The sequence below is a fragment of the Sus scrofa genome, chromosome 12 (assembly GCF_000003025.6).
Source record: "Sus scrofa isolate TJ Tabasco breed Duroc chromosome 12, Sscrofa11.1, whole genome shotgun sequence".
Taxonomy (NCBI): Eukaryota; Metazoa; Chordata; class Mammalia; order Artiodactyla; family Suidae; genus Sus; species Sus scrofa.
In genome coordinates, this window is record NC_010454.4 from 6,489,631 (window position 1) to 6,499,756 (window position 10,126).

At 57.9% G+C, this 10,126-nt stretch overlaps 1 protein-coding gene across 3 annotated transcripts in view; it reads right to left on the reverse strand.

Moving 5' to 3' along the window:
• Positions 1-10,126, reverse strand: part of RAB37 (RAB37, member RAS oncogene family) — a 51,131-nt gene that overhangs the window by 5,096 nt on the left and 35,909 nt on the right. The window contains exons 1-2 of one of the 3 annotated variants that reach the window (XM_003131227.6): positions 3,689-3,856; positions 592-702 (exon numbers count right to left, since the gene is read on the reverse strand). In XM_003131227.6, the coding sequence (XP_003131275.2) occupies positions 592-702; positions 3,689-3,781 (204 nt within the window). In that variant the 5' untranslated portion in view covers positions 3,782-3,856. Of the gene's footprint in view, positions 1-591; positions 703-3,688; positions 3,857-8,501; positions 8,613-10,126 lie in introns of those variants that run through there. The other 2 variants (XM_013980771.2, XM_003131228.6) reach the window with 2 other exon arrangements.

The following is a 10,126-nucleotide window of genomic DNA, read 5'->3' on the forward strand; positions in this document are numbered from 1 at the left end:
TGATCAGCTGCTTCTCCCCACAGGGCCAGCCCAGTTCTTAACCAAGTGCAGTGCTGTACTTGCTGAGGGCTCCAGAAAGACTCCTTGACCTTGGAGGTCTTGCCAGAGGGCAATGGGCAAGGGGGATGCAGGACAGGAAGCTCAGCTTGCACTGTGGGATGTGTCTGCCCTGCTCGGGGGGCAGAATTTTTTTTTTTTTAGGGCCACACCTGCTGCATAAGGAAGTTCCCAGGCTAGGGGTCAAATCAGAGCTGCAGCTACCAGCCCACGCCACAGCCACAGATCCGAGCTGAGTCTGTGACCTACACCACAACTTGTGGATATAGTCAGGCTTGTAACCCCCTGAGCCACAGTGGGAATGCGGGTGGTGGTGGTGGTGGTGAGATTTTAAGAGTCCATCTCTCATTTCTCATTCTCTAGGGGGGCAAAGAACATGCCCCATCCCAAGCCCAGAGTCCTCTAAGCTGGTCACCTCTTGGGTCCCTAGGGAAGCACTGCGGTGCCCTCCAGAGGAGCCACTGAGGTGCTGAGGAGCCAGGGCAGGTGAGGAGAGGGTAGCACCCTCACTGCTGGGAGGAGGAGCCACCTCACCCTGAAGTCTATGCCGACCGTGGCTATGAAGGTCCCGGACAGGAAGGCCCCGTCTTTGAATTGGATCAGGAAACAGGTTTTGCCGACGCCCGAGTCTCCCAGAAGCATCACCTAGGAGATGGGGGCAGAGGCAGTTAATGGGGAGCTGGGCGAGTTGCTGGGCTTCTGGGGAGAGAGGCCTTGGAAAGCGGGGCCGAGGGAAGGATGCGCCTGCTGCTGGAAAGCCTGCTGCTGCCTTCACATTCATTGGTTCCAGCGCCTCTCAGGCTCTCCCCCAGAACCTCTTGTCCACATCCAGCTTTCCTGGAAGTCTGAGTTGAGACTTCAGCACTAACGGGTCCCCCAGTGTGCTTGGTGGCCGCAGAAAACAACTATATTCGAATGTTCTAGATGCTGGCCCCCTTTGCCCCCTGCCACGCCATGCCAGGTTTCCCTCCCTCATGGGTGCCCACGTGTGTGTTCCCATGTGGGCGGGGCTGTGGTGCCCAGAGAGGGAGGTGTTAACATCTTGGACAGGGCTTCCCACCCAAGGGAATATATCTGATGGGGGCAGAGTGCTAACTTTTTTTTTTTTTTTCTTTTTACAGCCATGCCTGAGGCATATGGAAGTTCCCAGGCTAAGGGTTCAATCAGAGCTGCAGCTGCCAGCCCACGCCAGCCATGGCAATGCCAGATCTGAGGATTTGAGCCACAACTGTGACCTAAGCAGCAGCTGGCAGCAATGCTGGATCCTTAACCCACTGAGCAAGGCCAGGGATCGAACCCACATCCTCACGGACACTCGGTTGGGTTCTTAACCTGCTGAGCCACAACAGGAGCTCTAGGGCTCTGCCATTTGCAAAGGCATGTTCTAAAGTTACTGCTCTTGGGATGTTTTATTTTTGGCCACATTTATTTGGAACTTCCTAATGACATTTTATGTTTATAAAAGGGTTGCATGAATCAGGGAAGGTTGAAATTTATACTGACATGGAGAGACATTTGGCCCCAAGTTCTTTCAGCAGAAACCTCCCAAGTGGGACAAATGGCTGCAAATTGGCTTCCCTGGGTCACTGCAGGTGGGAGAGCAGGAGGGAGTGGGGGGTGGGGTGGGGCGCGTCCATCCAATTTCTGTCTGGCCAGTCTCTGCTCATCTTCTCTGGGGGCTGGGGGTAGGGGACAGGGAGGGAAGCCTTCGGTCCAATGGCTTCGCTCCTCAGTCTGGGAGAAGAGAGAGCCAGACCTAATGCTGCAATTTCCCCAGCTGGCCGATTAGATACTTAATGCGTTGAGCAGGGACTAGGTTTGGGTTATTTTTGAGACTCTGGCCTTGACAGTGGAGCCCAAAGGCTTTCCTGCTGTGGGCATGGGGTGAGAGGTGGGGCGCTCAGGGAAAGGGCCCTGGCTTGGCCTTGGGTTACTGGGGGGCTTTGGGAAGATATTCCTTAACTCTGCTGTGGCGGTTTCCGCAGTGGCTGCAAGAGAGTGATAATTTCTTTGTGGCCTTTTTAGAGTCTATTCATGGCCAGGGTCAAAAATGTTGGCATGAACCACCCAAGACTCCAGAAGAGCGGCCCAGGGGCGGGTGCTGCCTGCCGGTGGCCCCATCCCCTCTAGTCCAACCCAAGGAGCTCCCCCCAGGTTCCTGCCAGGACTCAATCTCCTGGGCAGGTCTGGGGCACGAGGGCTGGTGGGGGTCAGGGGCCAGCTCTCCACAGATGCCACTTGGCCCAGGGGAGAGATGGAGGGCTGGGGAGTCCTCTGGAGCCTGTGCTGCTCCCTGGCTCCTGGGTCCCAGTGCCCCATGGGGAGGGAAGGAGGGTGAGCGCCTGTGTACTGTGCAGATCAGAGCTGCCTTGAGCAAACGATGCCAGACACCCACCCAGCCAGGCAATCCCACCAAATACAAACAGCTGCCCAGGATTGCCACCACCTAGGCAAACACTCAGCTGGCTTGCAGGCAAGAAAGTCAGGCGGTCCCCAGTGGCCCTGGCTGGCCCTCAGCAGCTCCCCTTCCCCTGAACAAGCTGGGGGCCCGTTTCCTGCCTGGAGCCCACACAGGACGCCTATCTCAACGGCAGCTCTGGGCGGGTGACTTGCAGAGTTGCTTCCCCTGAAACGAGGGGGGTGGAGGGCCCAGGCTCCTAGAGAGAGAGGAGGGAGGAAACCAAGGTGCCGAAAGAGGCAGGTCTCCTTCAAGGCCATGTGGCACGAGACAGGTGGCCCCCTCACTCATCTGTCCCAGACCCTACAGAGGAAGAGTGGAGGCTCCGGGCTCTGTCATCGCCTCTTCCAGAGTCCCTGGTGCCTGCCTGCTCCAAGGGCGCAGGGGAAGGGCAGATAGACCAGTGGCCACCGCCACCCCCACCTGCTTCGGTACAGGGACACCTGCAAAGGGAACCAGCTCCAGAGAGCTGACCTGAGCTCCCCCGTGTGGGGGGCTTGTGCCTCACCCCGCAGATCTTTCTCAGGTTCTCAAACCCCCAGGTGGGTCTGCCCTCTGGCTACAACAGCCTCCCGGAAGAGGCTGTGGGCAGTGACTGCAGGGGTGGGACAGGAAGGGGTAGCACCTGGGGGCAGCTGGGGTCCTAACGATCTTCAACCCTAAAGCCCTGAAACTGATACCAAGGCTCAGCTGAGAGCTCAGCGGGGAGCAGGGCATTAACCGCAAGTTCCCCCGCCGCCAGGGGGCGTCCTCTCAGCTCCAGGCAGCCCTATTTCCCAGAACTTTGGGTGCCTGCGCCCAGGAGAGTTGTGAGCTTAACCTCTGCCGAAAAGCATGGGGTTCCCGAGGGCTCATACTGGCCGGAGTGTGGCATAAGAAGATAGGGTTGGGGTCCGCTGGGTAGACCTTCCGACCTTCCGCTCCCCTCTCCTACGGAGCCAGCCCAGATCCCTGGCATGGGCCCAGGGCTGTGTCTGGACTCTCCCTCACTCTGGGAGACCCGGTTGCTCTGGGGGCGGGGGGTGGGGCGGGGAAGAGATGAGTCCAAGGCAGACGCAGCCAGTAAGAGGCTTGGGCGGGGAGGTCCGGGGACTGGGGGCAAAGGAAGCGGGGGAGGGGTGACCCCCAGGGCCGGCACAGGAGTCCCCAGCGCTGGGCACAGTGCCCACCCACCTTGCCCGTGAGATCGTAGCTCGGACTGCAGGGTGGGGAGCGCTCGGGGGCCTCGCCATCCCGGGTGGCCGCGGCGCCAGGCGTGCCCGTCATGTCCCTGGACGAGAGGTGAGCTGGGGCTGGCAGCGGGCGAGGGACGGCGCAGGAACCGCCCCGCCTTAGGCTCCACCCACTCCTCTCCCCTCCGCCACCCCGGCCGGGACCCCGACAGGCTCCTCCCTTCGCTCTGCCACCTGAACAACGCGGGGGGAAGCTGGCGGTCCCGCGGGGGGGGCTCAGAACCTAAGGTTCAGCTCCCGAGGGGGCAGGCCTGAGCCACACTGGCCTGAGGACATGGGCTAAATCCAGCCCTAGAACTCGTCCCCCAGACTCGCCAGCTGCCGGGGTCAGGTTCCCACGAGGAGAGGTCCCTGGAGACCCCGCCTGCTGGGAAAGGACAGGCGCCGCTGGGACCTGCGGACCGGTGCCCGGGTTCCCCGTTGTTAATGCGCAGCGCGGCCGGGCGGCGGCGCCCGAGCTCCATCCCGCCGGCGGTCAACAGGTGGCCGCGAAGACCGGGGCCAGGGAGGCTGGGGACGCCTCTGGGCAGCCCCGCGCAGCGATGGAGAGGAGGCGTGCGCTCTGAGCGCGGAGCGCAGGCAGTTTCGCTTTTGCTACGTGCACCCCAGCTCAAGATCATCTGAATGTCATTTTGTTTACCGACCGATTGATAGTCGCCTTGCAGCGCATTCGTACTTCAGGGGCTCCTGGCCGGTGCTTGGACTTTGACCAGCTTTCCCTGGACCTGTAGGGCTGCGCCCAGATTATCCCACCCTGGGAGAGCCCTTCCAGGCCGGCTTCCACCACACCTCCCAATCCAGGCTCTCATGAAGGTAGGGCTGGCCTTATCCACGTGTGGCCCTGCCCATGGCACTGTGGAAGCCTTCAACGTTTGGTACCAAATGAATTCGTGAAGTTGTGAATCATTTTGGGCAGAGTCACCAGGACATCCAGCCTGGGTGAGGGTGAGGGTGCGTCCTGGGTTGTCCACAGCAGAGTTCAACGGCCCTGGCCTGGGCCCACCATCCAATTACCCCGTCCTAATATTCTATCCAAGTGCAGCCAGGTTCCCAGGGAACAAGGTGGGTGCATTGCAAAGGGGCTGAGCCAGGGGTGCGTAAAGGGGCCGGCCCTGCACCTCTTTATCTAGGTGTTGGGGGTGAGGGGCAAGGGGCAGGCAAGGCTGATGGGCGACTGCAGACCTCGTGGGGACTGTGTGCACACCCACCTCCAGCCTGGTGGCTTTTGGCATCAGCTGGGGCTGTTTTCTGGAAGTGGGCGTGTCATAACCTCATCTGTATAGAGGGGAGGAGGCAAACAGAGAGCCACATGCGGGGCAGGAACCACTGCGCAGAACCCGGCAGACTTGTGTTCTTCCTGCTCTTGGGGGCTGGAGGCTTTTACTGCAATAACACCCCACTCCATTCAATGTCCTGGACTCCCTGCTCCTGAGGGCTCATGGGAACCCTGCAGGGGAGAGGGTGATGGCAGAGGAGGAATGAGAGAGGGGACGTGGCGTGGTCCTCCCTGGCCTTCCACTGCCAACCATGCTGATATGGGTTGTGTTGTGGTCCCCCCCTCCCCAGAGGGATGCTGAAGTCCTAACCTCTGGCTCCTCAGAAGGTGACCCTAGGGGGAAGTAGGGTCATTGCAGATGTGATTAGTTAAGGTGAGGTCACAGGGGAGTAGGGTGGGCCCCTAATCCATATGACTGATGTCCTCATAGGATGAGGATACACGGGGAGGGAGAAGGTGCCATGTGGCGACAGAGGTAGAGATGGAGAGAAAGCCAGGGAAAGCCCAGGATTGCTGGGAGCCACCAGCAGCTGGAAGACAGTGTCCCCTAAGAGCCTTCAGTGGGAGCAGGCCCTGCTGACACCTTGATTTCTGGCCTCTAGCTATGGTTTGTGTTGGCACCACCCAGACCCTCTTTGTCCTGTGGCAGGTTGGGAATGGAGAAAGGAAATCCGTGCCAACGCTCCAGAAGCAGCAGAGAAAGACGAGCACCCGTGGCGCTCATTGCTGCACTGGGGGGAGAAGCCCACGAACACAGCGGAGGGCACAGACTGACCCCTCTGGGCCCTGCTTGTCTGACCTTCTGGGTCTGTGACCTTCTGGTGTCACATGCAGAGTATGTCACACATGCTCTGGGTCACTGCAGTGTCAGGTGGGCTGTCCAAGGGCAGCCTCGGGCAAGCCAGAAGCCAGAGGGTCAGGGATGTTCAGAGCTGGGGGATGTCGGGGAGACAGGTTTTGCCCCAAAGGGAGGAAGCATCACTCACTAAAGGACAAACTAAACGAGTGTTTGAACACCACCGGGTGGTCCATGGCTATACCACAGCAGTGACAATGCTGGATCCTTAACTGCTAGACCACCAAGGAACTCTGTCTGTCTCCTTTAAAGACCATGGACCCTTTCCCTCTCCTGCTGCTCAGGTTCTACTCACCTTAAGAGCTGGGCCAGCAGGAGCTCCCCCTGCCACACCCCTACCTCAGTTACCTTGTGCAGGAATCTTGGCCCCAGCCAGGGCCAGCCCCAGGACCTTTGCACATCGCCAGCTATTGACAGGATTTCAAATCTCTGTGTGAACAACAGGTGGACAAGCAAGTGTCCTGCAGCCCGGCTCCCCGGGCCCCTCAGACCACCTCCATGGGAGACCCCATTGTCCTCCAGCCCCTTTGTCAGATGACACAAGAGACCTTGGCTATTGTATAAAGACCTGGCTGCTCTGAGCAGAGGGGTTGGAAAGACACCTGTCTCTGGAAAGGAAAGGAGTGGAGGCTCCCTGGCACTGGACGGAGGGGTGGGAAGGGGGCTTGCAGAGGAGACAGATGTTTTCTAGGCGAAAGCCACAAGCCCCTCTGTATGTAAGTGAGCAGCTGTGTCCAGGTCCGGAGTGTTCCCTGTCCTGCATGTGGCTCCTATGACAGGCTGTTGTCGCCGCCCTCTACCATGAGTTATGGGGGTTCTCTGGCATTTGCGTCCCAGCTGAGGGGTAGGGGATGTGCCTGCTTTGCTCCCAGGTCATGCACTTGCCCTGGGAGAACCCAGGCTCACTCAGCCTAAGCTGCCCACGAGTGTGTCCTGAGGTGCTGACCAGCGCCAAGCAAGCGTCTGAGGCTCTAGAAGGCCCAGGCCCAGAGAGAGGGAGAGCCTGGCCTGGACTGTTGACCATGTGCTTTCTCCCTTCTCACAAGTCGCCTCAGTTTTCTTACTCGGCTGGTGGCAAAATTTGGAGGTCCCATCCCTGTGTGTCTGTGGAGAATGAATAAGAGTTTCCACCGCCTGCCTCACCCCGCCCCCACCTCCTGCCTCTGACGGCTGGAAGGACAGGTGTGGAGTGGGTGAGAAGTGTGTGACACCGTGTGTCCTGGGTGCTGAGAGGCAGAGGACATGGGCCCGCGTTGGGGACGGCTGGCACCCACCATCCCAGTTCGCTTCAGAGCAGCCTGGCCCAAGTGTGGGGGAGGGGAGAGGTTTGCCAGGGTGACCACGCCCTCCCGGGACTCGGCCCCGCCCCTCCCAGCACTGGTTACGGTCACGGGAAAGCCCTGGGCGCTGGTGCACCCCGCGGCCAGGCTCTCCTTTCCACCCCATCATGGGCCCTTGCCTTTTGCATGTGACCCAAGATTCCGGGGTCCCTTGTCTCTTTCCACCAGGGTGGCTCTGCTGTGTCCCAGTGTAAATGTGGCCTTGCAGGCCTGGCTCTCTTGTGGGTCCCCAGAGGCTGGCCTCTCAAACACCTGTGCTGCCCCAGAAGTGACATTTGCCCTTGGACATCTCCAGACACTAGGATTCTGGAGACCCCACAGGAGGCCCTGCTGCTCCTGCCACAGTCCAAGAGAGGGCTGAAACCCTTCCCAGGGGCCTCCCCAGGATTCGAGGTCACCAGCAGCAGCTGGCTGGCTTGGCAAAAGTGGAAAGAAATGAGGATCCCAATGGCAGAAGCCCGCAGCCCGGCAGTGAAGAGAGGAAACCCAAGATTTTGCCCCTTTGACCTGGGCTGCCGCTCAGTGCTGTGTCCAGGGAGACGGAGAGCAAGACCTGAGCTTGAGCCCTTCACCTGCCACCTGTCAGGGCCCTAGGACTCACAGGATAATGCTAAATTTCAACTGTACGTAAACTTTTTTTTTTGGCTGCACCCTTGGCATAAGGAAGTTCCCCGGCCAGCGACTAAACCTGTGCCTCCACAGCAACCTGAGCCGCTGTGGTCAGATTCTTTTTTTTTTTTTTTTTTTTTTTTAGGGTCACACCTGTGGCATATGGAAGTTCCTGGGCTAGGAGTCAAATCAGAGCTGCAGCCGCAGCCACAGCAATGGCACTGGCACCTTACAGCAAGGCCGGATCCTTAACCCACTGAACAAGGCCAGGGCCTGAACCCGCATCCTCATGGATTCTAGCCGGTTTCTTAGCCTGCTGAGCCACAACAGGAACTCCTGAATAGCCTTTTTGTTTGTTTGTTTTTTCTTTCCTTTTTAAGGCCATACCTGTGGCATATGGACGTTCCCAGGCTAGGGGTCAAACTGGAGCTGGAGCTGCCGGCCTACACCACAGCTCATGGCAATGCTGGATTCTTACCCCACCGAGTGAAGCCAGGGATTGAACTCACATCCTCATGGATACTAGTTAGGTTCGTTACTGCTGAGACACAATGGGAACCCCCTAAAGAGTCTTTTTATTAAACCTCCTGAGTGATCCAATGCGAGTGTCCGCTGGCTTTCTGCCGGGGACCGTGACAGAGGCCCAGCGGGGCCCCAGAGCTGAAGTGCTTACTGTGAATCCGATGCCCACGGTGGCCGAGAAGGAGCCGGGAATAAACTTGCCCTGGTCGAACTGAACCAGCAGAGATGTCTTCCCCACGCCGCTGTCGCCCACCAGGATGGTCTGAAAGGGAGCAACAGAGGGGGCTGAGGGCCTGCAGGGTGCAGTGAGGCTGCTGAGATGGCCTTGTGGCTGCGGAAGTGGGTTCTTTCTAAACACGCACACAGGAGTTCTTGTCTCAGCTCAGCAATTAATCAGCCTGACTGGCATCCATGAGGATGCAGGTTCGATCCCTGGCCTTACTCAGTGGGTAAAGGATCTGGTGTTGCCGTGAGCTGTGGTGTAGGTCACAGACACGGCTTGGATCCCATGTTGCTGTGGCTGTGGTGTAGGCCAATGGCTGCAGCTCCGATTCCACCCTCAGCCTGGGAACCTCCATAAGCTGCGGATGCGGCCCTAGAAAAGACAAAAAGACAAAAATAAACAAACAAATAAATAAATAATAAACATACATACACATGTGTGCACACACCACACATCAACACACGGACATATACTCACACACACGTGCCAAACTCTGGCTTTCCTATTGAAACCACTGAAGATGGTATGGAAGCAAAACTTGTCTCACCCCAAGGTAATAAGTGTTGGAGTTCCCTGGTGGCTCAGAGGGTTAAGGATCAGGCGTTGTCGCTGATGTGGCTCAGAATCATCTCTGGCTCAGGAACACCTGCATGTTGTGGGTGTGGCCCCCCAAAATATCATCTGAGGTGAGGTGACCTTGCGAAGGTGCCTCTCACCTCTGATCATGGGGGTGTCCCTGACTGAGTCCCCAATGCCTGTGCTCTGCCGTCTCCCACTGCTGTGTTTGTACCGAGGCTGAAGGTGGAGCGTGGCAGGGACACTGAGGCAGGAGTGTCCCCAGAGACACCAAAGTCCAGCTTCGGCTCAAGGACTCTCTCATGGTTTTACAGAAATTTCCAGAGACTTCACAGTAGTCTCAGACATTTCTATCCAACCCTCCTGCTCTGCCTCCCTTGCCTGGGGTCAGACCTGTGTCGTGGTCCGTGGGCTCTCCCGCCTCTCCTGGCTCCCACCCCTTCCTCTTGCAGATGTTTCCCCGAATAAAATCCTTGCACATTTAATTCTCTTTGGCACCTGCTTCTTGGAAGACCTGGATTTCATGCAATGAGTCTCCTGGGTGGGCAAGTCTATAGACTGAAAAAAAAATCAAGATGTCTGGTTATATGCCTTGGAAAGAATTTGCCCTTGGCCTTGGAGGCGACAACATTTTAAAGGAAAGCAGAGTCTGGGAAAGAAGGGACTGGCTACTTCTTCTTCTTCTTCTTCTTCTTCTTTTTTTTTTTTTTGTTTTTGGGGCCACACCTGTGGCATATGGAGGTTCTCGGGCTAGGGGTCTAATCGGAGCTACAGCTGCCAGCCTACACCATAGCCACGGCAATGCCAGATCCTTAACCCACTGAGCAAGGCCAGGGATCGAACCTGCACCTCATGGTTCCTAGTTGGATTTGTTTCCGCTGCGCCACGACGGGAACTCCCCTAGTTGGATTTGTTAATCGCTGAGCCACGAAGGGAAATCTGGACTGGCTACTTCTGTACTTGGAGGAAGTAGTGGG